The sequence below is a fragment of the Centruroides sculpturatus genome, unplaced genomic scaffold (genome assembly GCF_000671375.1).
Source record: "Centruroides sculpturatus isolate CEXI.00-Female unplaced genomic scaffold, Cexi_2.0 scaffold485, whole genome shotgun sequence".
NCBI lineage: Eukaryota > Metazoa > Arthropoda > Arachnida > Scorpiones > Buthidae > Centruroides > Centruroides sculpturatus.
Genome location: NW_019384760.1, coordinates 434981 through 460950, shown reverse-complemented (window position 1 = coordinate 460950; position 25970 = coordinate 434981). Strand labels below are relative to the sequence as shown.

Sequence of the window (25970 nt, the reverse complement as noted above, 5' to 3'; positions counted from 1 at the left end):
GCCAATGATTACATAAAGATGGGCACATCAAAGTTAACTGAAAATTCATTACAATTTCATGGAGTAAGTGGGCAAAAGAGTTCTACACTGGAAAGTTTTTGGACTATAGTAAATGTGGAGTGTAGTAAGTAATGGAGACCAATTTTCAATCCCCATACACGTGGTTCCTAGTTTATTCTTTGCTTATCACTTATTGTTGAGAACAGACTTTCTGAAACAAGTTCGTATCAGTTTAAAAGAAGGTTGTTTTGAGAAAACTACCAAAGCAAATATTGAAAGCATTCAAGTAATTGTAAATGAAAAACCTGAAGTGTCACTTTCCAAGAAAAAAAAAAGAGATTGAAAGTGATAATTTAGAAGCTGTAGTAAAAATCCAAGAAGGAATTCATGGTTACTTAACTAGAAAAACACTGAAAGAATAGAAAGATAATGTATCATCAAACAAAAATCTGGGTACTGAAGAATTACATAAAGATGATTCAAGTAAAATTGAAATTAGCAAAGAAGAGAAACCAAATAAAATGTCTGGAAAAGAAATATTACATTCACCCACTACACAAGAAATTTCTGATGATTTAAATGAAGATGATGTAATGTTGATTAAAGAAAACAACGATAGTATCATAGCTAGGCTCAAAAATGTACAAAAGGAAGATAGTGAATTAATTGAGATAATTAACAATATAGATATGGAAAAGGCAAATGGTTATGAAGTAAAAAGCGGGATTCTGTACAAGGAAATGGATGGGAAGTTGTTAATAGTGGTTCCCACAAATGCAAGCCGATATTATCAGAGAAGTGCACATCCAAGGTCACTTTGCCATTAAGAAAACCAAAGCACTACTGAAAAGAGACTATTGGTTCAAGAATATGAAGAGTAAAATCAAAAAGATCATAAGAAATTCCATAAATTGTATCATAGCAGAAAGGAAAAGAGGAAAACCAGAAGGATTTTTGAATCCAATTGACAAAGGTCATCGACCTTTTGATACTTATCACATTGATCATCTGGGCCATTTAACACTTACTAGGAATCATTATCAGTACGTGTTTGCAGTTACAGATGCCTTTACAAGTTTCTGTGACTCTTTCTCTGCTCCTGTTGATTTAGTGGGATAGTTATAAGTCAATTGAAAAAACTGGTGGTTGTATTTGGTAACCCTAAGTGAATTGTGTCTGACCGTGGATTGGCATTTACATCAAATGTCTTTAAGTATTATTGCAAGCAAGAAAACATTGAGCATGTTCAAATTATTACCGGTGTTCCAAGAGCTAATGGACAGGTGGAGAGAATGCATCATCATCTCATTGCTTACTAAATTGTCTATATAAAAGCCTAAAGAATGATATAAGCATGTTGATCTGGCAATGAAATACATCAATTCCTTGTATAACAAAAGTATTGATATGTCTGCTTTCGAGTTGTTCTTTGGTATCAAAATGCACTTGAAGGAAGACCTCAAACTACAAGAACTGATCGAGAACGAAAAAATTCTGTCCTTTGACAAAGAAAGGGATGAAATTAGAGCAAAGGCAAAAGAGAACTTAAGAAACTGCAAGCTTGAGAACAGGAAAACTTTTTTTGTTTTTTGCCACCAAATTCAATGATCTTGTAGCTATAAGGAGAATGCAGTACAAGCCCAGCTTAAAAATCCATCAAAAGTTCTTAGAACTTTTATGATTTTATAAACCCCTAAGAAATGACAGACATTTAGTTGAGATTGGTGATCATGAAGGGCCAACCAATTCAGACATCTACTTCTGCAGACAATATGAAAGCATGGGTCAGTTCAACTAACAAAGATTTTGATCGGTCAGATGATGACATCAGAGACAATGTCAGTTGTCAGGATGGCCGAAAGTGGGGATTAGATGAGTCAAATTCCAAACTACATATAGAAATTTTATTAAACATATAGAAATTGCTATTAAATTAAATATTATGGTTCTAAACAGACATTAAAAATATTTTTTACCGATTTGTCCAAAAATAACATGATAAAACTAGCATTAATCACATATCAAAATTTTTGTGTGCGCATAATTAATCATAAAAACAAAGTGAACATATCTTTTGCAGTAAGATGGTGACTTTATACAATGTATATTCTCTATCAGTTTTTATTTGTAAATTTGAAACAAGTTGTTTTAAGCATAACTGATATTCTAACTTTTTCAAAAGTTTTGATATGATGTTATGGTTAAAATAATTAGCATTTGTTCAATCTCTAAAACTTTGAGATGGTTGTTAATGAATTTGGCATCATTTATCACATTAGACTTCAAAAAGTTTTTTAGATATTCTATATAAAGATAATAATAATATCAATTGGCATGTTTTTGTGTGTTGAGCAGTTTTCATTTAAGCAAAACAATTTCTTTTATAGTGTTTTTATGTCCTCCCATCAAAAAAACTAACAGATTGTTATTAATGTCATTTGCTTCCAGAAACAACATAAAATAAAGCAGAATAACCAGTATTTGGTTGACTATAGAAAAACATGCCTGAAATCTGATGTATTTGTGGAATGTATGGTAACATTGGATCTCTTTTGTCTCTTTGGTTGTAAAAATACAAAAACACTTTTACATTTAAACAATTTGAAATACATTTTCAACTGCCAATTTTATAAAAAATTAATATGTAGTTTATTGATGACCTTTAATTGTAATTTATAAAATATGACATAATTTATTTATAGAGAATTTAGAACTCTTTGCAAAATAATTTTTTAAACTGTTGAAACTTCCGGCATCACTTTCTTCTTTGCTGTCAGTAACTTTGTATATGACAGAAAATCTTGAAGCTTCCTTTTTGGATCTGAAATATTTAAAATTGGGATGTAGTTTAACTTAAGAAATTTGGTGTATATTTATAATTCCACTATCAGTAACCTAATCAAAAATAACAGATTTATAGCTCAAATATAAAAAAATTAAACAATATTTGGATAATAGGGTTATGGTTAACACATTTCCTTATATCTGAATTTGAATATTGGGAATTCAGATGTTTTTCCATTATTTTTTGGGAAAAATTCTAACTCGTACTTGGTCCATCCGAATAACCCCAACTAATTTCTCCAAATGACACTAAAATAATGCAATAAAAAGCTTACTTAGCTATCAACCCATGATTTTAGGATTAAATTAAACATTACAAATTCCAATTAAATGCACAATAAAAAATAAGAGCAGTAATGTAACAAATCACAGGAGTTCAGATTTTGTGGTTATGGTGGTCATGATGTTGGAAATGATTGGCTAATCAGTCTCTTTTTTTTTAAATTGATACATTCTCAAGTTTCAGCTTAAATGCACAAGCCTTACTGCAACATCTTGTATAAAAATTATGGTGTTCAGGCTGCAGTTTTGGAGCATAATTCCTTCCCTCCTGGCATTAACAGAACATGTATGTTACTGGCCCAGAAGAGTTTTCTTCATTTATTATTGATCCCTTTTTTTTTTTTTTTTGATGCTGTGAAACCACACCACATTGTTACCTTTGGTGAGTGCAATGGAATTTGTTGATTATTTGATATAACAAAAATCTACAAGTTCAACAGTTGTGCATGTTTGCATCACCACAGATGGCTTTCCACTGTCAATTGCCATGATATTGTACAACCACTACTGTTGCCATGAGAATTTTCCATTCTATGCTCCATTATGGTGGTAGGAACATTTTCAGTTTTCAAATTGGGGTGAGACCTGTCCGGCTTTTGTAGGAAAAGTTCCAACCTCCTCAAAACAAAATCAATTTCTAAGATTCCCAATAATAACAGGATCTTATGAGATCCTGTTATTATTAAACTTTTAAACATCAAGCTCAAATTGCATTTTGTTGAAAGTTTGACAAGAAATGAACAATTGAGTAAAATGAGCATAATGACCATTCGTCTGTCAAAGAATTGTGAAGAACATGTTCTAACTCCTTTTATACTCAAAATTTGTTAGAAACCTTACATAATATGCAGATTAAAGAAGATGACATTGCTAAATTTCACCCTAACAGCCAAATTCTGAAGTAAAATTTTTTTCCAAAAATTGAAACTTTATAGCATTTAAACCAAATTTAGTTGAGATTTGTCCAATAGTTCTTTCTATAGAGAGCTGCAGACACCTACTCTTTAATTACAATCATCCTGTGTTAATTGGTAAAATCTGTTATTATTATAAAACTAACATGTGATATTAAAATAAAACAAATGTTAGATTTGGTAAATAATCCATATTTGTTATGTACTTACTGATTATCAGTTTGATTACTTTTTCTGGAGAGATTCCAAACAATAAGCTCTTTCCCACCAGTAACAAGACATATATCATCTTCAGACAATCGATTAAAGGAAATATATTTAATTAAAGAAGTTTCTCCAACAAGAGAACAGTTATATTCACAGTTGGGTAACAAATAAACTAAACAGAAAAGTATTTTCTATATAAGTTGTTATAAAGATTTGTAAACATTATTGATAAAAACTTAATTATAATATTTACCATCAATGCATCCAGTATTAATTTTATAATTATACTTAGAGAATAGAATATTATCTTCAGCAACGCACATTGTGTTTATTTGGTAATTCTCATTAAAATATCCTTCAGAATTAAATGACTTTTTAAAAATTTCTAATTTATCTGAAAAAATATATATTAATAAATTATTAGAATACTTTTTGAAATGTTTGTTGTTGTATTTGTCTGTAAACTATTGCTTACTTGTAGCCAGATCCAATATAAATATATCCCAATCATTATTTGCTAAATATAATTTATCATTGCATAGGCTGAAACACATCCAATTTTCAACCTGATTGTTGTTTTCTATATTTTGGGTAAAATCTTCTAACTTTTGTTCAGAATAATGCCAAACTTTAAATATTCCATTGGATAAACTAAATACCTTCTGATTGGAAAACTAGAGGAGAATATCAAATTAATGCTTGAGGAGAAATTCAAAAATTACAAAAAATATACCTCACCAATAATGATAAAATTCCATCTGTGTAAGCTTGAACTGAAAATACATTTGTTTCTTCTAATACATTCCATATTTCAATTTTTCCACTCTCTGGCAATTAAAAATATTATAAATTATAATCTTAAAAGTTTTCAATCCAAAGTATTATTAAATTAACTTTATCACAATAATAAATAAACATTAAATACAGTCGACCCTCCTATAACACGATAGATACATTCCAGTTTTTATGAAATTCATTTTCTACAAGTCCTTAAATACATGAGCCAATCACAGCCCAGCACATATGTAGTTTACAGACTATGGCTGTTTGAAAGGTTTTCTTCCATAAAATTAATCGATTCTAGACTAATTCGACTCAACATTTCCAAAATACGTATAATTTTTTGGGAATAATCCATATAAACTATGCTATAAACAAAAAATTGTAGGATTACTTACTGAGTGTGTACCATTCTACGATGCCATTGCTTAAGCTTGTTTTCGTTGTGGAGTGGTGCATCAAATGGCACTCACGTGCTTCCTGATAAATTATTTTTCTGCGAAAACTTTGATGAACTTTGGAGACATCATTAATATAAATATAATTTTTATGGCCGTTAAATAATAAATGGTTTTTAGTAGGTCCGCTGCTTGTTTAAAGTCAACGGTTTGTGCAATATCCACTATTGGTCTAGATTCAACCAATCCTGTCGCGACACAAGTCGGTGATGACATTTTACCGAATTATACAAGTCTCTTTTAGTGTGTTTATATGAATACGGTCGCAATTTTTTCGCCGTGATATAGGAATCTGAACTATATGAACCCGTTTTATAGGGGGGTCTACTGTAATTACATAATTGTATTATTTAAAGTAATAAAATTTTCCATAGCATTTATTCAAATTGCTAATAAAGTTCACACACTAAAAATAGAAGATAATTCAAGGAATGATTTTTGTAAAAAGAAGTAGTGATTGTACTTGTTCTTTTATCATTTTAGATAAGTTACAGCTTGTAATTAAATAAAAGAAACCAAAACTTTTGTTATGGTTAATTCAAATAAATTGGAAATAAAGAATGCTAATAAAGAATACATTAGTAAATTATTTTTCTATTATGATAAAACTATTATAACTGAAATCATCAAATTATACCTGTTCCAATTAATACATTAAAATCTTCCAAAGCAGATAAACAAGTGATGCCATTAAATACATATATTGATTTTATCTCTTTACCTGTCAAAATTAAAAACAAAGTAATGTAAATTTTTGTTAAATATTTAAATGAAAACATTAAGTATATTATATTTTATTTCATATAAAATTTTAATATTACATATATTATTTGAAACTTTTTTTTTTACATAAATAAATAGATTGTAACACAGACATAAATGTAACACATACATTATGTATTATTTTTAAACTTGTTTAAATCACATTCAAAATATAAAGAATGTGTATCAATCCAACTAACACCAAAAGTTAATAAAAATAATTTTTAATTATTTAATTCTAAATAGCATATGAATTACATTAAAATTTATAATCAAACCTTGGTTTATGAACATAATTTGTTCCTAAAAGTTGTTCAAAAACCAAAACAAATTTTCCCATAAGAAACAATATAAAATGAATTAATCTGTTCCTGACCCCCAAAACAAAGCTTTCTTTTTTACCAGTATAGCTATATTTTATGTATAAAAATGCCTACAAATGCAATGTGATATTATATTAATAAATATTAAATATTAATATTGTAATATATAAGCAATTATTTATTGTAACGTTGTCACAATATCGGGCTGCAATTTTTAATCATATTTTTTATTCATTTAACTTATAATATATCCTTTCCTCCTCAAATTAGTAGTGGCTTGCCTCTATACATCATACTTTTCCTTTAACAATACTTCTGCCAGTCATCTATCTAACACCTTTCAGGGGAAAATTTTTGAACTGAAATTACATGACTTTTGCATTAGAAGTTCATTTATAATTAATCATGGCTTCCTACCACATATCTGGTCTCATCTTTCATCTATCTAACTCTGTTCTTGAAATTAGGGAAGACAGATGAATAAATGAACGTTAACAGGAATTTATATGTCTACAATTTTTTCAAATTGCATTCCAATAATATTATATTAATAAAGTTTTGTTATTTAATTTAACTTAAATATATATTATCACCAATTCTTGGATGCCATTTATATTATGTAAATGTCAATTAATACAGTTTTTATTAATGAAGTCAATTTAAATTCAACTGTGGTACGTACTGAAAAACAGAAGTAATATCTTTCCCACATGTGCATCAAAATCTAATTTAAATAGCAATGTCATCAGTGATTTGTGTTGTGACATCTAATGGCAAGAGGTGATCTCAGCATCACTAACTTCTGAATCAGTAGTCTTGTTATTGATTAGTTGGGCCAGTGACTTTCTTTAACATAGGAAGTATAGGGAGTTTATTGTCTATCTCTCTAATCTGTGGCCAGCTCTTGCTGAGTAGCTTGTTCAGGAACCAATGCAATTATGAGTTCAAAATTCTGTTCAGGAACTAAACTGTTTGAAAACTGAGGTTTGACTGTATTTAAAATAATTTAAATTATTGAGAATATTTTTAAATTTGCAGATACAGTAATACCTTGACTTACACTACCCCGACTTACGCGAACACGGAGTTACGTGATTTTCAAATCTCGTTGATTCGTCTTTTGTTTAAGCGCCAAGCAATTCTCGATTACTCAATCTCCCCACACTATTGTTTGGCTTACATGTTCAGACGTGTTGCGCAGAATCGACACATAGCCACAATTTATTTTGTGTTATTTATTTCTGTGTTTGTTATATCTACGGAGACTCGAAAGACTCTATGTGGTGATTTCTTGTTACTGTGAACGAATCAAAAGACGAGATAAGATTAACGAGAACATTTATTAGCTTACATACATCCGACTTGGGTTTTACACAAATTGTGAAATTATACCGACTTACGCGAATTCAACTTACGTGGTTATTGCTCGGTCCCACCTATCGTGTAAGTTTGGGGTATCACTGTGTAAAAAGACTTAATGCTCTCCCTCTCCTCCCCACTGGGGAATTCCGACAAATCCCTTCTTAGTGTGCATTCTCATGGCGTATCCTAGTAAAATGCAGTTAGAAACAAAAAAAATCGCATCTAAAATATTACAGTAGAAGCTGTTCTTTTGGTTAAGACTTAATGCTCTCCCTCTCCCCCCGCTTGGGAATTTCGAGAAATCCTTTCTTAGTGTGCATTTCCATGACGTACCCTAAGTGTGTACCAAATTTTATCTCTTTAGGTTCAGCGGTTTGCTCTGGGCGATGATGAATCAGTGACTAAGTCAGTCAGTGACTCAGTCAGGACAAGTAATTTTATATATTTAGATATGCAAAGAAAATCTGGAAAACACCACACATTCAGTACATTGGTGAAGTGCAAATCTGTAATCAATTACCATTCGTTTCAGTGATTTCATCCACTTGGCCGCTGGTGGGCCAAAACTAAATAATAATTTTAACCAATAAAAATAAATTAAATAATACTATAATTAATCACAAAAATCTCAAAACTTCATTTGGAACATTAGTCATTTGAACATCATTACATAGGCCTACTTTAGTTATATGAACATAGAGAATTTCATTTACAGATAAGCTACCCTTACTGCTATTGAAAGCTGTGCATTGTGCCAGTTTTCCTATTGAGCACGTGTATAACACCTGCATGTAAAAGATGTGAGGCCTTCAGAGATTAGTGTCTTGTTTCACATGCAAGCAATCTATTAAAATGTATTAAAACTGCAATTTTCTCTGTCTATTTGATATGCTTGGTTAAATTTTCAATTTCATGATAAAGTTCAACATTTAATAAGAGTAGCTTAACCTCAATATTTTCTTAGATGCTTCATCACTGATTATTATTTGTCATCTTTTGTATCTTACATTGATTGCACCTTGCTAATAAATTTAAATTTGTTTCATTTACATTAAATTAATGAATAAATTACTTACCATTTGGCAATGACCACACTTTCAATGCACAATCCTGGGATCCACTTACTACAATTTTTTCAACTTGATTACATTTTAATTTTTTTGCTAATATTTTGCTCTCTTCAATAGAAAACAGAATAATTCCCTTTACAGGACCAATATGGCCTCTAAGACTACAGATCTCTTCTCCTTGATTATTCCATATTTTAACAGTTGTGTCTGAACTGAAATTATTCTTCACAATGTAAATTTATATAATAATCATGCCAATTAAAAAAATCATAAAAAGTATACAACCTTGCAGAAAGAATAATGTTTTCATCCCTCAAAACCACTTGCACCATATCATTATGATTCTCAAGTATCTGGACATTTAAGTTCATATTTATAAAGGAACAAACTTGTAATTCATTTAGTGTGTTATTTTGATTTTCAATTTCTCCAGATAATACAGTCTCCTCAGTTGAACTATTATTCCTCTGTTGTGTTGCTATCTCAACTGCTGTTGCTTCATTTACTACTTCTAAGAGTTTAATAATAATAAAAAAATTTATAACAGAAAACTTGATATAAAGATAAAGAATAATTTCATATAAATAAAATCGTGTATTTAATATTATAACCAATAATGAATTCATAAAATATAGAATATTTTATTTTATGATAACTTACCCATAAATACAAAACAAATTCACAAAATAAGTTGATATTGTTTTAACTATTATTTTCTTCTTTTCTAAAATAAAACAGAAATGATATTGTTCTGACAGATTAACTTGACAATAGCTAGCTGCTTTTGTCATTTTAGTTGTACAGAATGTGAATGTAATGAAAATTTTAAGTTTTACATAAAAAATAATTTAAAATGAAGAAATATATTAAGACAACTCTGTTAAATGGAACATATTTTAGTCAAATAGAACAACTTTCTATTTTTTAATTAACAACAATTAAAAATATTAAAGAAATTCATTAGAACAAGAAGCATATCAAAACCGATACCCTGAAGGTAACATAGTCTTCTGTTTTGAATATGACATTGCCAAAATAAGCCAATTACAGTGGTGCCTCCTATAACGTACGCCTCGAATAACGAACGTTGCGAATAACGGACTTTCTGTTTGAGCGTTACGTGACTCGAGCAACGGACTTGCTGCGAACAATGGACTTTACGTTCGGCAGTTACGTGAGACGAACAATGGACTTTTTTCGAACAAGTGCGAATGATGTTTCCACTCTTTTGCCGTTGCCAATGACAATCTGCTATTTTTAGGATATATTAGTATTATTAGAATGTATTATTAGTATATCTGAAGTAGAAATGTAATGTAATATATGTTGATGATTTAAATAAACATTAAATGTAATGTAAAATATGCTGATGATTCAAATAAACGAAATGTAATTGTGTAGATGCCGAGGTGGCAGGACGAAAAGAGGTTGTAAAAAACAAACGGAGCGAGAGTAGCTCGTAGAAGTGTTTAGTGATCTTAATTAATAAAGAATTATTCGTATCATATAATCTGGCAAGTTAAGTCATTTATAATGCATCATGGCTTCTAAAAAAACAGAAAGGTGATTTCAATTGAAACAAAGCAAGAAATCATCAGGAGTGAAAGTTGACAAAAACTTTCTTGTCGAATGGGGAGAGGTTCAGGAGTTTACCAACACTCATTATCCAAACAGAGCTGAGGCCAACAGGATCAATGATCTCTACGATGACACCTTTGTCCGTCATTTCCGACAGGTGTTAAAGAAGAAAGAGAAACAGACCACCTTGGTCATGTTTTTCAAGAAGCCAGCGGGCAAAAAACAAAGGATGGAACAAGAGAAGTTGACCCTGCAAGTTCCGGTAGCCTCTCCTGAATCTGACTCCGATTAAAAAACAATAAAAAAAGACCCGCTGCAATGTGTAAAAAGTCTGTATCTGTATGAATGTGTAAAGAAAGTGTTCTTCCACCTCCTCCTCACAACATCTGACTACCCGGCATAATTGGTGTCTGCTCCATTTTCATTTTTTATGGTACAGTACGGTTATTTTATGCTGCGGAACGAATTATATGTTTTAACATGTATTTCTATGGGAAAATGCGTTTCGTATAACGGACGTTTCACTTAACGGACGTGCACCTGGAACGGATTAAGTACGTTGTACGAGGCACCACTGTATTAAATTTTTATGGTTGAGTTTCTGCAAATGGTTTAAATATGTATATATTTTTTTTAAAAAAAAACCTAATATTTCAGTTCTTGTTATAATTTAGTAACATCTTATAAAAGTTATTCAGTAATAACAAAATTCTTATTACAGTAGATAAAGAATAATTGCAATTTTAGTTATTTAACTTTTATCTCAATATTATTTCTCTCATTGTAATAATATTCTCTACAAAATATATAACACCACCACTAAATAATGAAAAAAATACAGCTGATAATAAAATTTCTTTGATGGCACATTTAACAGTAATTTGACCATGTTTATGATTACTGATAAAGAAAATATATTTAAAATGCATTTGAAATTACAATGAGTACATAAAAATTTATAAACAATAAATAAAAATAAATCTTCAATTTAATATTATAAAATTTATATTTATTATATTATATAAAAAATTATTTATAAAAATATAAATGAATAGCTTAAACAAGGGATCAGCAACCTTTCAGCAGTGTTGTGCCAAATGTAAGTTATAGTGTTATTCTGACTGACAACACAATTCTACCAAGTTTATTATATATGTTATCAAAATTAATCTGATTATAATGGACTTCAAAAACGTATAATTTTGAAGTTAAGTTGTCAATTGAATTACAGTCTTACATGTTTACATAACAATAGATGGTGACATGGAGCATAAACACATGCATTGTAATAGAAATGTACAGAGATTCATTTTTAATGTACCACAGCTTTTGCTAAACTATGACTTCCATTTAAATGTGTAATTAATAATTAAAATATAATTTTTACTACATTTATATTCAATCAGAGTGCCACTGAAAATCATCCCGTGTGCCATAGGTTGCCACCCCTGGCCTAAACTATAATCTAAAAAACATTAAAGCTTTAAAGCCATTGTGCCAGTACACAATTAAAGCTTTAAAGTTAAAATATTCCATTCTCATTTCTAGAATGTAAAATAAATACTTAAAATTTACTCCAATAAAGAATTGTTTTCTTATAATTTAAATTTAAATCAGAGTTTTGGAAGTTTTCTAAGGACTATATACACAAACACAACAACACACATATATATATAAATTTATTCTTAATAATTTTTGATTCATTGTATAATTCATTATAATAATTAAATTGAATATGAATTACATAAAAATTACATAAAACATCCATAGATGAATTACTATAATGTGGTATATCATATAAAACACATCATATGAATAATACCATTTTCTCTGTTTTCTGTAATTTGAGGGGATTCAGATTCAAAATCTTGTTCCTGATGAATATTCTGACCATGAGATGAAGTACTTGGTTCATCAATGAAATTATAATTTCCTAAAAATATTTAAAGGTCATTTTTTTTGTGACAATTACTCTACTTAATATGAAAATTCAAATAATTTTAATATTTACATTTCTTTACTACGCATTAATAAATGTTTTTAAATGTATCACCTATATTTATACTCTAGAATAAAATAAAACTAAATTAAATATAATTCTATATTAAATTTTTGAAATATATACAATATCTATCTATGACCAAGAATGTGCACAGGCAGTTTTAGGGTTTAACCACCCTTTTGAGAGGAATTTTAAAAAATCAAATAAAAAATAATAATATAAAAAATTGCAACTCATTAAATTAATTAAAACCTACCAACAACATTACTAGATAAAAAAAGTTAGGAATTTCAAGAAAATATAAGAACAAATGAATTGAGAAGTTTCACAATGGTTCTATCAATAAGATGTTTCGTTACAAAAAAAAAGTAAATGAAAGTTTATCAATAAGATTGGAAGTTTGTAGAATATAGTGGAAATTTCTAGTATGTTCCATGAGGGTAACAATACATCTGTGCAGAGTGAGCTATTTTATGATTAGAAATACGCAAAGAATTGGCCATTCTCCAATATCAAACTGCAACAGATGAACTACTAAAATCACATTTGGACATTTCATCAAAAAATGCTATAAACACAAGCAATAGAATCCAAAATGAAGTCCTTTCTATTTTTAAAAAATATCTTGGAAATGTTGGTAGAAAGTATTAATAAATCTAAAGATTTCTCAGTACTAATCGATAAAACAACAGACATTTCTGGTTTAGAACAACTTTCCATATTTGTGAGTTATATAGTAAAAGACAGTGGAAAAAAAATTTTTTATAAACTTTGTGACAGACTGCACAAAGAAAAATCTAGTCACAACTTCAATCAAATTTTTGCAAAAGAATTGTATTGATTCATCTTATCTGTATGGTTAATTTAAGCACATAATGGAACAACAGCTAAATGAGAAAATGCACAGATGGTTCCTATTTAAATCTTTATATAACTTTTTCAATTACCCAAAAAATTAGAATATTGTCATAGAGAACCTAGTAGCCTAGAGACCTACAAATATCTCAATCTGCTACTCATAATCCAGTCATGCAATCCTGAAACCCAGCTGTATTCTATGCTATAAGAGGAAAAATGGTAGACCATGGGTAAGGTGACAACCAAAAACATATTACTGTAAAAGCAAAACCATATTGACCAGATTAGAGTTGTTCTTGGTCTATTGTTCTCTTATATCATGGAAGCACTTTGATCTAAACAAATGAGTTATCATACACACATAACAGTTCAGACAGAATTTTCACTTCAAACTTTGAAGTAGCCATATTTCAAACTAACAGGACTTCGAACTATCCTAGTTCAAATTAACGAGGATTTCCTATATTCATTTTTTAAAAAATCAAATAAAAAATAATAATATAAAAAATTGCAACTCATTAAATTAATTAAAACCTACCAACAACATTACTAGATAAAAAAAGTTAGGAATTTCAAGAAAATATAAGAACAAATGAATTGAGAAGTTTCACAATGGTTCTATCAATAAGATGTTTCGTTACAAAAAAAAAGTAAATGAAAGTTTATCAATAAGATTGGAAGTTTGTAGAATATAGTGGAAATTTCTAGTATGTTCCATGAGGGTAACAATACATCTGTGCAGAGTGAGCTATTTTATGATTAGAAATACGCAAAGAATTGGCCATTCTCCAATATCAAACTGCAACAGATGAACTACTAAAATCACATTTGGACATCTCATCAAAAAATGCTATAAACACAAGCAATAGAATCCAAAATGAAGTCCTTTCTATTTTTCAAAAATATCTTGGAAATGTTGGTAGAAAGTATTAATAAATCTAAAGATTTCTCAGTACTAATCGATAAAACAACAGACATTTCTGGTTTAGAACAACTTTCCATATTTGTGAGTTATATAGTAAAAGACAGTGGAAAAAAAATTTTTTATAAACTTTGTGACAGACTGCACAAAGAAAAATCTAGTCACAACTTCAATCAAATTTTTGCAAAAGAATTGTATTGATTCATCTTATCTGTATGGTTAATTTAAGCACATAATGGAACAACAGCTAAATGAGAAAATGCACAGATGGTTCCTATTTAAATCTTTATATAACTTTTTCAATTACCCAAAAAATTAGAATATTGTCATAGAGAACCTAGTAGCCTAGAGACCTACAAATATCTCAATCTGCTACTCATAATCCAGTCATGCAATCCTGAAACCCAGCTGTATTCTATGCTATAAGAGGAAAAATGGTAGACCATGGGTAAGGTGACAACCAAAAACATATTACTGTAAAAGCAAAACCATATTGACCAGATTAGAGTTGTTCTTGGTCTATTGTTCTCTTATATCATGGAAGCACTTTGATCTAAACAAATGAGTTATCATACACACATAACAGTTCAGACAGAATTTTCACTTCAAACTTTGAAGTAGCCATATTTCAAACTAACAGGACTTCGAACTATCCTAGTTCAAATTAACGAGGATTTCCTATATTCATTTTTTAAAAAATCAAATCTTTCAATAAGAAATTCAAATGTTTCAAGATATAAAATAATAACAAACATAAAAGACCTAACTACTATAATATGAAGGCACATTGTTATTTACAATTTCATTTACAATTAAAACTTTTAAATTTTAACTGTAAATAAATACATTTTAATAAAATACACTTTCATTTATAATTAATTAGACTAATTAAAAACTGAATACAACAATTAACATCACCAATTTTTTGTAATGTAAACCATTTTAATGCTTATGTATATATAAATAATATCTTCAGAGTTAATTCCATAATTTTATTGGTATTCAAGGTATTCAATTATTGGTTAATTTTATTGGTATTGGTATTTGAATTTTAATATTAACATTTATTAAACTAAAATATTTTAATTTTGTTAAATATATTAAATGTGTTTACTAAATTTAATGAACGAAAGATTCAAAAATATCAAAAAATATACAGTAAATGCATCAGATACATATTATAGAACATGAGATTGTTCTACTGGTATTTTAACAACATACATATCACATTATTGAAACAAACTTATTTGAATGTTTTTATATTTTATTATTGTCCTGGCTGGCATTTGCATTTATTTATTAAACTTATGTAAANTACAATATGTTATGTGTAAATATTTTTAATAAAAATTTTTTAAAATTATATAGCAATACAAGTGAATTTAATTTAATGATTTTTATAATAAAAATTTTGTTTAAATTGTTAAATAAGAATTAATATGATATTTATTTATTATAAAACATATTCAAAACTTACTAATATCAGTGTTTGTTGTAAATAATTCCAAATTTTCTGATTCTGAATGTTGATCAAAATCATTTTGAGAAGTAATTAATCTCTGCCTCTTCACTTCATTTTGTAAATTCTGAGTAATAACATCTGTGTCTTCACTGCATATAGTAAAATCAAAATAAATACATCATAATTATAATAATAATAATAATAATAAAAATTAAATTTACTACTTATTACTATATTATTTTAAGTTTTCTATTTATACAAAGTGTCTCATCAAATTTGCATAAATTCAGCAAAACAAAAATCTTTACTTGGTGTACATAAAAAATAACCCTGTACCTCTATGACCCATAATTTTTTAGAAAAATGCAAAAAAGTATGACATCACATCCAGTGCACAGAAAATAAGCTTTATTGGAATCATGAACATCGGTACTTGCATATGACATTATACTTATGTAGGAAGATACTCAAAATGACCATTGCACACATTGAGGCATGCATGAACACATTGTAGAATAAATGGAACAGCAGCTAAGTGAGAAAATGCATAGATGGTTCCCATTTAAATCTTTATATAACTTTAAAAATTAGAATATTGTCATAGAGAATCTAGTAGCCTAGAGACTACAAATATCTCAATCTATGATTCAATACTGTGTTGCCCACAAAAATGAACATAGCATGAAGACGAGCAACCAAGTTGCTTTCTGTAGTCTTCAACAGTCACAACAGTCATATGTAGTCAGAGTCCAATCCTCATGCAATCCATCCATAGACATAACATGCTACATTTAATTCAGGTTTGAAAAAAGTAACTTCTAACTTTAGTTACAGTATACAAAATTTTCAAAGGCAATCACATGACACACTCAAATTGCTCTCAAGAGAGTAATGAGAGTTAAAAAAAATTCTAAAAAGCATAAAAATTTGCTTTTACATTTAAAATATGCATTTATAACTCCCAAATTTTGGGACAGGATCACTGGATTTCCATTTTTATATTCATTTTAGGGATTATCATCCAAACTTCAAATACATATTTACATAAAAATCCAAGTCCTTGTAAGTGTCTATTTTTTTAATTTTTAATAATATAAAATATTTTTCTGACAACTCAGCTATAAAAACATTTTATAGCAATGATATCATCCAATCACATTAATAATAATATATTTGAACAGACAGATTAATAGTTCAAATTTATATTAAAATCATTGAGACATGACAAAATTCAAAAAATAATTGACATGTTACTAATTAACCACAAAATGTTAATTATCTAATGTTTAATTCTGTAATCATGTGTGTGTTCATCTTACATATGTTTTTTTTTAAATAGAATGTGGTCTATTAATTTAATGAAAACATTTAGTTCTCCCTGAAATGCACATATTCTGTAAATCCTTGTGGTGTGGGCTAAGTAATTGCTAACTTTGTTGTCTAAGTATGGAATGTATACAACTTTATTTAAAACCAGAATTAATTAAAAGAGTGGAAAAGAAAGTAAAAAGATAATGTGATATACAATATATGCAGACACAAGTCAACTTTTCAATAGTGATGGGACGATTAATCAGAATCAGGAATCAGAAAAATTGAGTATTTTCCAGGAATCAGAATCAAACAAATCTTGTCAATATTTCCGATTCTTCCACATTTAATAAGAAAATTAATTATTTGTTTCAGTCAAAGATTATAAATTTTTAAAGTACAATATTAACAACTAAGTATTAATTTATTGGAAACTTTCATGTTGACAAAGCAGAGATTATGTGACACTCTACACACTTGGTAATGGGGAACTTTTTTCTGTAGTCAGAGCAATGAGCGATTGCACTTGGTCAGTACTGTAAGCTTGCTGACTTTCGGGGAGGGTTCTGTTAATCCTGCATCAGGAAGGCTAGGGTTGCCTGTGTGTGGGTGGTGGCAGCGGAGACAGAGATGACAAGTGTTTTACAAAGAAAACCATTTATTATGGCAGAAGTATGCTTACATATGTGATGAGTTACAAAGATCTTGGTGTCTCGAGATATCTCTGGTCAAATGTTGCACTGGTAAGATATGTGCAGTCCCGGGGCAGGTGAGAAAAGTTCATCAGTCTTCGGTCTCGATGTTGACAAGCAGCTGATGGAGGTGCGATGTTTGGTCCGATGGAAGATGCACACATGGCATGATTTCAGTGGTGCACAATTTAATGATTGTAATCTGGAGGGTGACTCTCTGATCAACCTTCAATTACTGATTTTTATAGTTTTTCTCCCACTGTCTGTATTTTTGATTGTCCCCATGTCCCATTCCTCACTTCCCAATTGGTCTCTCCTTTGTCTCCAAGTGAAAACAGAGACCTGATCAGAGATTGTTGATAGAACTATAAGCCTTGCACTCATAATTTAGCCTGTTGTTTTCGTTTTCTGTCATTTTGGAACTTTAACGATTCTATGCAATGTTTCTTTAACTGTCAAATCTTTTTCCCTTTTCCAAATTTTTAACCTAGATCAACTGTTTATGAGCACTTGTGTCAGAGTTCTATCTTTCCAGACCGACATTCCTTCTGATTCATTACGTCATTCATCTTCACGTCACGTTTGTTTTGACAACCACAGTTTTTTCTCTCCTCTCTCTTATGTATCTTACATGACCTTTGGTCCAATTTGACAATAATGTTAATTTGACAATAATAATAATAATAATTTGACAACAATAAATTTAATTCCAAGTTGTTAAAAGCAATGTTTTGCTTTTAACAACTTGGAATTAAATTTTAGTTTTGACCTATTCTGGAATCTAGTTTTGACCTCACAGGGCTCCCCACCATTTTTAAATGTTGCTTTGAGGTTAGTGACATTTTAACTGGTAGCTTCAGAATGTCAGTTTGACTTCTGCCTTTCTGGAGGTGGTGGTCTCATTAACTTACTCATCAACTGAGTTGCACTAAACCACGCAAACTACAATTGACCAAGAATTGATAAGACGTGCAAAGGGATGGTTCTGGTCGGCACGCGTTCTTCCAGGCCGAGCCTCCAGCAAATGTTGGAAGAACACATTCACACAGGTGAGACGTGATATTCACTCTCATCACCTTGCAAATAGGCAGAGGTGAAACAATTCACAATTTTACATTCAAATATGGCACGATCGTTAAGCCAATTGGGTACAATATGTTATGTGTATGTTTCTGTTTGCACTTCGCAGCTCTTTTCATCTTTGTTGTTCTGAAGCGACTTACAGTTTAATTGCTAATTTAAATCATACAGTTCAGATTGAATTAAAGAATAAATGGGTTTATTATAAGAACATAAACTGGTTATAGGGATTATGCATTATATGTATGTATATATGTATATAAGAAAATATAAAACTTTGAGAAATTTTTTTCCCTTTTCTTTTCACTCCTAATTTTTCTCATTCATTGAGCACTTTCAAGCTTTTTATGGCTAATGCTTATCTCTCTAGGTCTTGGGATCAAGCCTTGCCTGTTAATGTCTGCAGTTCCAACTTTGTGTTCGGCTGCATGCATGTTATTCCTGGCTTCTGTCCTTACAATGTTGCTGCAGGACCTCCAGGAGCTCTTGTCCTCGTCCGATTCCTTGTCAGGGTTGAAGTGGATTGGCTTCCCTGTCAACCAGTGATTGGGGTCTGTCGGTGTTTTGGGAGATTACTTCTTGTTGGCTCAAGCCACCACTTGGGTCTCTGTCTGGCTGAGACATGTCTGTTGATGACCTTGATCTCCATTGTCCTCTTTCATCCTGAATTTGGACTGCCCATTCTATGATGAGTCCTAATGACCTCATCCACATCTACTTAGAGTTCGTTTGTAATCTTGGCCCATTGAGGGAAGACGAGGGGTATCAGGGTGTTACTGCTCCCGGATCCTTTGTATTGCGTGGCAAAGGGCTTGTTCTTTTACTTTATGCTTACATTCCTCCTGCCGAACACTTGAGATGAGTATCCTATCAAACCCGATGACATCAAGCTCCCAGAGATCAGATGCCTCTGCCATCGGTCTTGTCTGGCAAAAACACAAATAAAGATGAATTTTAATGTCTGAGAGTACATACCCAACTTTAAAGAATTATATTGCATGTGAGAGACATGATTTCGCCATGTTATTCGGTACAATATGCATGTGTACGTCATATCTTTACAAGAGACACATTTTTAAGAATGATTTACTATTGTTCTCTGTCTTGCTTTGACACTTTGATAGGGCTCCACTTTCTACTTATTATTTGAGGATCAAATAATAAGTACATATGGGTGATTTTATATATGTATATTGAATTTGTGTAAATGCCATTAGATTTAATTTCGATTTATATGTTCCAAATTTTTTAAATTTAATGTATTTAAAAACATTTGATTCCAAGCATTCAGTTTTTGGAATACAATTGGTTTAACAACCTGAAGCACACCAATCATATCAACTGGTTTTTCAACAAAGATGAAAAAACCAGTTGATAAGAGCTAAAAAAAAAAGGGCCAAAATGAATTCTAGTCAAAAATTTTGATACAGTTTGTCAATAAATATCATAATAAACTTAGTGTGATAAATCTGTATTGAGGATGTATTGATCCAAATTGTATAACAACAAGTAACAGACTGGAATCAAAAGATTAATCCAGGAGATGCTGGTGTAGACAGTTTCTCTTGACCCCATGATGAGAAGGCTCCATTTACATCAGTATCTATAACTGGCATGATTGCATGTTTGTGCAAACAAATTATTAACAAGGATTAATTTTTCCACTTCAGATCCTTAATTTTGGATCAAGATTTTGCAGAGGGTAATCACATTCATAACCTCACAACTTGCAGATAGAAGAAAAAAGCTATTCCAAGGTATTTGATTTTCAATCATTGATTCTAAGTTTGAGTCAAGAATTAGTATTATGTGAGAACCTGGACTTTATGAACAAAACTTTAATCTACAAAAAAAAGAAAATCAGTCAATACAATATTGTTGGCAGCAATAACTGTCAACTTTTCTATCTGAGAGCGTCTCATCTTACATGCTCTCAATGCTGACAGAGACACTTTCCCACAACCTTCTGCCCTCCTGACCATGTTCTACCATTTTAATTTGACGAATAGAAGCCAGTTCAGACAGTTGTCACTAATTCCTCCAAGAGTGAAAGTCATCACCAATTTCTCCATGACACAAGAAGTCCTCAATACTTAAAGTTGTCACCTGCTCTGCCAATAGTCCAATCATCACCTCTTCCAATAGAGAAAAATCACCACTTTCTCCAATGGAAGAATACCCTGACTCAAAACTAGAAATTTCAATGCTTTTCTTCTTTGGACTATCCCCATAGTGCCGGACTCAGTCAACAGAACGATCATCCCATCCACAAAGTTCTTCTATTTCCAGGTATTTATAACAACACACAATTTCATGTAAACTCTCTCTCTCACAAATGCTTTGATGTTGCTCTAGTATCAATTATCTATTTGTCTCACTACTGTTAGCATGTAGATCATATAACATAAAATAAATGGGTATTTAGCATCTGAGTGTCTTGCTTCCAACATGCTGTCTCACACTACACCATCCCAAATTCAACCACCTACATGACTGCTCACTTAACAAATTTGAATGAAAATAAACAGCCCTCGCAACTTCTGTATCTGTTTGACAGGACACAGTAGTGCCAACCCTCTGGTCACAAATATATGATTCATATACTCAATTTAGAAATAAATACTATATGCAAAAAAGAGAAATTTCTATTGGATCCCTGACTGCTGGATATCTAATGAAATTAGCAATTACAAGGACTGAAAAAGAATCATATCTCATCTCCAGATATGATTTTATGAGATACAGTTGATCAAGATACAGCCCTGTGTTTATCAATTTTAAACATTAATTAGTATAGAATCAGTGAATTAATAGGAAAAATATAAAATACTCACTCAAAAACATTAGAAAAAAGTATATGTAACTTTTTTCTAATGTTTTTGATCATTTTAAATAATAATCTCAAAAGAGCAGGCAATTCATTTCAAGGACGTTAATGTAATTCTGGGAGTGTGGAAAGCTTTGCTGCATAGCACTAATTACTGACATTTAAATATTATTTTATTTATTTACTGATGTATTTTGGTTTATTTTAATGTAGTATTATTTTATTTTATTTATGGAATTATTTTTGTTAATAATAATATGAGCTTTTAAAAAAATGTTCTAAAAAACAGTTAGGCATTTGTTCTTATTGCAATGTTTTTCCTGAAGATCATTTAAAATGATCAAAAAACATTAGAATAAAGTTATATGTACTGCATTAAAAAGTTGTTGAGTGAGTATTTCATAAAAGTGCAATTTAAAAAGGAGTAAATATTAAAGGAAAATATAAATTAAATAAAAATAAATAAATATAAATTTATATACCTATTAGTACTGTCTTCTGAATCTTGATTCATTCTACTTGTTTTCATTTGTCTTTTCATTATTTCTCAATATAATACAAGATTCTATTTAAAAAATTTAAAAAACAAATTGAGTTATAAAACTAATTCAGAATAAAAAATTCTATAAATAAATATTGTGGCTTAAAACATTATAAGAGAACCAAAATAAGATGTTTTCAACATAAACAGTTAACTAACAATGTACTAAAACAAAACATATCAGTTTTTAAATTATATTAATGTTCATAATATTAGTATTAATTTTACTTTGTTTACTTTATTCATTATGGAATAATATGACAAAATTTCTCATAATAGTATTAATCATTAAATATAAAAAAAGCAATGCCTCTTCAAAATAATACTGTAATAATAATAATTTCTAAAAACTTCATTATTATTAACAGTCTACAGAAAACAGTATAAAGAAAAAAACCTGTCATTTTCCATAAATTTGGTAATCTGAAAGAAAATGCCTATTTGATCTGACTAAATTAATACAAAAAAATTTTTTCTAGTCTACCTTTTTGTAGTTGTATGCATTGTTAACTGTTACCATTTTATCACTTTTGCTGATTAAAAAATAAAAGAAGGAAAATCTATGATCAGAACACATTTCTTGTTCAACTGACTTTCAACTTTTGAAACTATCTGCTACTGATATAGCAGCAAGAGTAAGATCAATCCAGCTTTTCCCAAAAGATGAGCAATACATTGGATCTGAGTTTTGGTTAATAAGTATTAAATCAAAATCTTCAATGAACTCTTCAAATAGGGAACCATGCCTGTTAGTCATCATATCAAGCCAGTCTGTTTTCCTGGCATTTAAATCAACACCAATAACTACATCCCTAGAGGAAAAAAATTAAGATTATATTTAAGACATCAAGTTTGTCTTTCAAGGACTCTGAGGGGCTGCAAAAATAAACCTTTTAACAAAATCCACAGTAATAATAACATGCCACTTATTGCTTGTCTATGGTATAAATGCTACAGAAAGTTTAGTATTGTATTATACAAGGTAATAGCACATCATCATCACAACTTTGCCATTATAAGGAAAGGGCTCTATGTTCTTCATTATAAGTGGAAAATATAAGGCTCTTGCACTAGAATTATATCTACACTATGATCTTATATGTATTTCTCTAAGTTAAGTGCAATTTACAATGGACGCAAATGGCACGAAAGTGAAGAGAGTGAACAGAGCAAACGAAGTGAGCAAAGAGAATTTTGTTCACGCTGCAAGTGGCAGTAAGCATGGTCACATGTTGTAGTTTCTCACTTTTATCAATAGATGGCATTTTAAAAAAATTTGATATATATTGCAGTTACCATGTTAACATTCTTGTTTACTGTGTTGTGAGGCTTATCAAAATTAAATTATGTACCAATATTATTTGCAATACAAATTTTTTTTCCACTTCTGTGAGTCAAAAACTCTAGTTGAGATGAAAATGTTTTCATTGGCTTGTGATTGCCAACATGCCTAGCTGTTGCATAGGCTGCGTTTCTTTATGCAGCGAGAGTGCAGCGTAAATGACGTCACAAGCAGCGATCGCTACACGTCGCTGCATCATAGTTTAGAAACACTTTCCGCTCAAGCGAAACATGGACACCTTAATATATTCTCTGATTTCGATTACAGCCGAAAGTAGTATTTTAGCTAAAGAATTACGACATAACAAAAAAAGAAAGTACGAAGAATTGAGCCTTGCTGTTTCCAAAAAAATGAACAGAACAAAGAGACAGAAGATAGATAATTATGTAGAAGACGTAGTATTTTCTTATTCTTTGGATGACTTTCAGAGTCATTTTAGACTTTCAAGAAGTTCTACAGAAGTAAGTTTTACATTAAATACTTTTTCTAATAGGAAACAAAATGCTATAATTTATAAAATAGCCTATTTAGTTTTACATGTGTTATTCTGTAAGATTTTCTGAAAATTAAGTTTTTTAAATGAATCAAATTTTGATATTCGTTAAGTTAATCGAATTATAATTACATTTAAGTTTCGGAAATTAGTTAATGATATATTTTTTCTTATCAGCATAGTACAATGATACTGTACTTTGTTTAGTTAACATTCGTAAATTAAGTCAGTCTACTGTATGCACTATAATATTAATTAATTACATGTTTCTGCCTGTTATTTTTTCTTGTTCATTAAATAAAACTTATCGTTTATATGTTTATTTTTATAGGAAGTTATAAAGTTAATAAATACAACAAGGAGTGAAAAAAAAGATGGGTTGACCTTGTATTTCCACAAACAAAGAAGTGTTGTTAAGTATATGGACACTTGCTAATCAAGAGTCTTTCAGAGGCATTTCTGATAGATTTGGTTTAAGTAAAGGTCATGCTTACAGGAATTTTATGAATTTCTGTAATAAAATGTGTTCCATGTTAAGTAATTTTATTAAGTGGCCATCAAACAATTTGGACAACACCATACACAAGTTTGAGCAATTACGGAAGATTCCATTGCCAGGTATAATTGGATGTGTTGATGGAACACATATATTTATAAAGGCATCTAAAAAAGATAGCCAAAGTTATTTTAACAGAAAAGGAAGACATTCCATTTTGTTACAAATAATTTGTGATGCAGAAATGCAGATAATTGATGCTTTTGTTGGATGGCCTGGAAGTTCCAATGACTCTCAGGTGTGGAAACAAAGTCCAATATACAAATTATTACTGCAGGAACCATCAAAATATTTAGGAAACGATTATTATTTATTAGGTGATTCTGCATATCCTTTAGATACTTTTTTATTGGTACCATTTAAGGATTTTGGTAGTCTCACTATAAAACAAAAAACTTATAATAAAAGACACAGTTCTGTCAGAGTAGTAGTGGAACAAACGATAGGACTTTTGAAAGGACGTTTCCGCAGACTTAAATATTTAGACATGGAAAATATTGCAGCCATGTCTAAAGTGGTTATGACTGCATGCATTTTGCATAATTTATGCATTAAGAAAGGAGAAAAGGATATTCCAGAAGATATCTTACTTGATAACTGTAATGATGATAATGGTGATAATTTTCCTGAAAACACACAAAATCGTGCAGCTGCCATAGAAAAACGAAACAGAATAGCAGATTTCTTGATGGAGAAGTAAAATATATTTTAAGTACATCATTTTGTATGAACTATACATATAAAATAAAATTTAAATTAGTTATATAATCTTGTATTTTTTTGTATAAGTACATTTTATTTTAACACATTGCATTTGTAATATTGCATTTGTTATATACAGGGTTCTGATGCACCTGGAAAGTGAGAGATTTTCATTAGTGTTTGGAAAAAGTCATGGAAAGTAGAAAGTAATTATAAGTAATTAAACCTATCATACAATTTGCCAAACAACACTAAACTGATAAGTTAACAAATATTTTAGATGAAAGTTAAAAGAATGCTTTAAGTACATGTTATCATCATCATAGGATAGCATATACAATTATAAACTTGATGCAATATGTTGAATTCAGTGCTATTAATCAATTTTATTTCTATGATGAGTTTTATCAAGTTCAGGAAATTTATTAGAGAGAAATTTAATAAATATTTACTTTTGTACATGGATTTGTTAATGAATAATAAATAATGGCTTTTTATTTTTTTCAAAGCCACATAGATTTATGATTGTGGATTAATAACAGAATAAAACTATTTTTAATTTAATAAAACATTTATTCAACAATTATAAAAATTATGTAATT

The 25970-nt window shown here is 29.8% G+C and overlaps 2 protein-coding genes across 7 annotated transcripts in view; one reads left to right on the top strand and one right to left on the bottom strand.

Annotated features, from left to right (window-relative positions):
* Nucleotides 1-1461: 1461 nt before the first annotated feature.
* Nucleotides 1462-25970, bottom strand: part of LOC111628790 (protein will die slowly-like) — a 30575-nt gene continuing 6066 nt past the window's right edge. For 5 of the 6 annotated variants that reach the window (XM_023372629.1, XM_023372633.1, XM_023372632.1 and 2 more), the window contains exons 2-12: nt 22217-22299; nt 15840-15973; nt 12403-12513; nt 9288-9513; nt 9009-9214; nt 6123-6206; nt 4986-5074; nt 4723-4921; nt 4501-4641; nt 4251-4419; nt 1462-2821 (exon numbers count right to left, since the gene is read on the bottom strand). In XM_023372629.1, coding sequence (XP_023228397.1) covers nt 2674-2821; nt 4251-4419; nt 4501-4641; nt 4723-4921; nt 4986-5074; nt 6123-6206; nt 9009-9214; nt 9288-9513; nt 12403-12513; nt 15840-15973; nt 22217-22275 — 1566 coding nt within the window. In that variant the 5' untranslated portion in view covers nt 22276-22299 and the 3' untranslated portion in view covers nt 1462-2673. Of the gene's footprint in view, nt 2822-4250; nt 4420-4500; nt 4642-4722; nt 4922-4985; nt 5075-6122; nt 6207-9008; nt 9215-9287; nt 9514-9662; nt 10150-12402; nt 12514-15839; nt 15974-22216; nt 22300-25970 lie in introns of those variants that run through there. The other variant, XM_023372635.1, reaches the window with a different exon arrangement.
* On the top strand, nt 23406-25366 carry LOC111628797 (putative nuclease HARBI1). Its single transcript, XM_023372642.1, has 3 exons — nt 23406-23490; nt 23885-24078; nt 24494-25366. Exons 1-3 carry the CDS (start codon nt 23406-23408, stop codon nt 25364-25366), a joined length of 1152 nt encoding a protein of 383 aa, XP_023228410.1.

Excerpts from the sequence above, each read along its gene's own strand:
- LOC111628797 (XM_023372642.1), top strand. The coding sequence starts at position 23,406 with ATGGACGCAAATGGCACGAAAGTGAAGAGAGTGAACAGAGCAAACGAA. Across the intron at positions 23,491-23,884 it reads TGTTCACGCTGCAAGTGGCA|CCGAAAGTAGTATTTTAGCT; the intron begins GTAAGCATGGTC and ends TTTCGATTACAG. Across the intron at positions 24,079-24,493 it reads TTTCAAGAAGTTCTACAGAA|CCTTGTATTTCCACAAACAA; the intron begins GTAAGTTTTACA and ends AAGATGGGTTGA.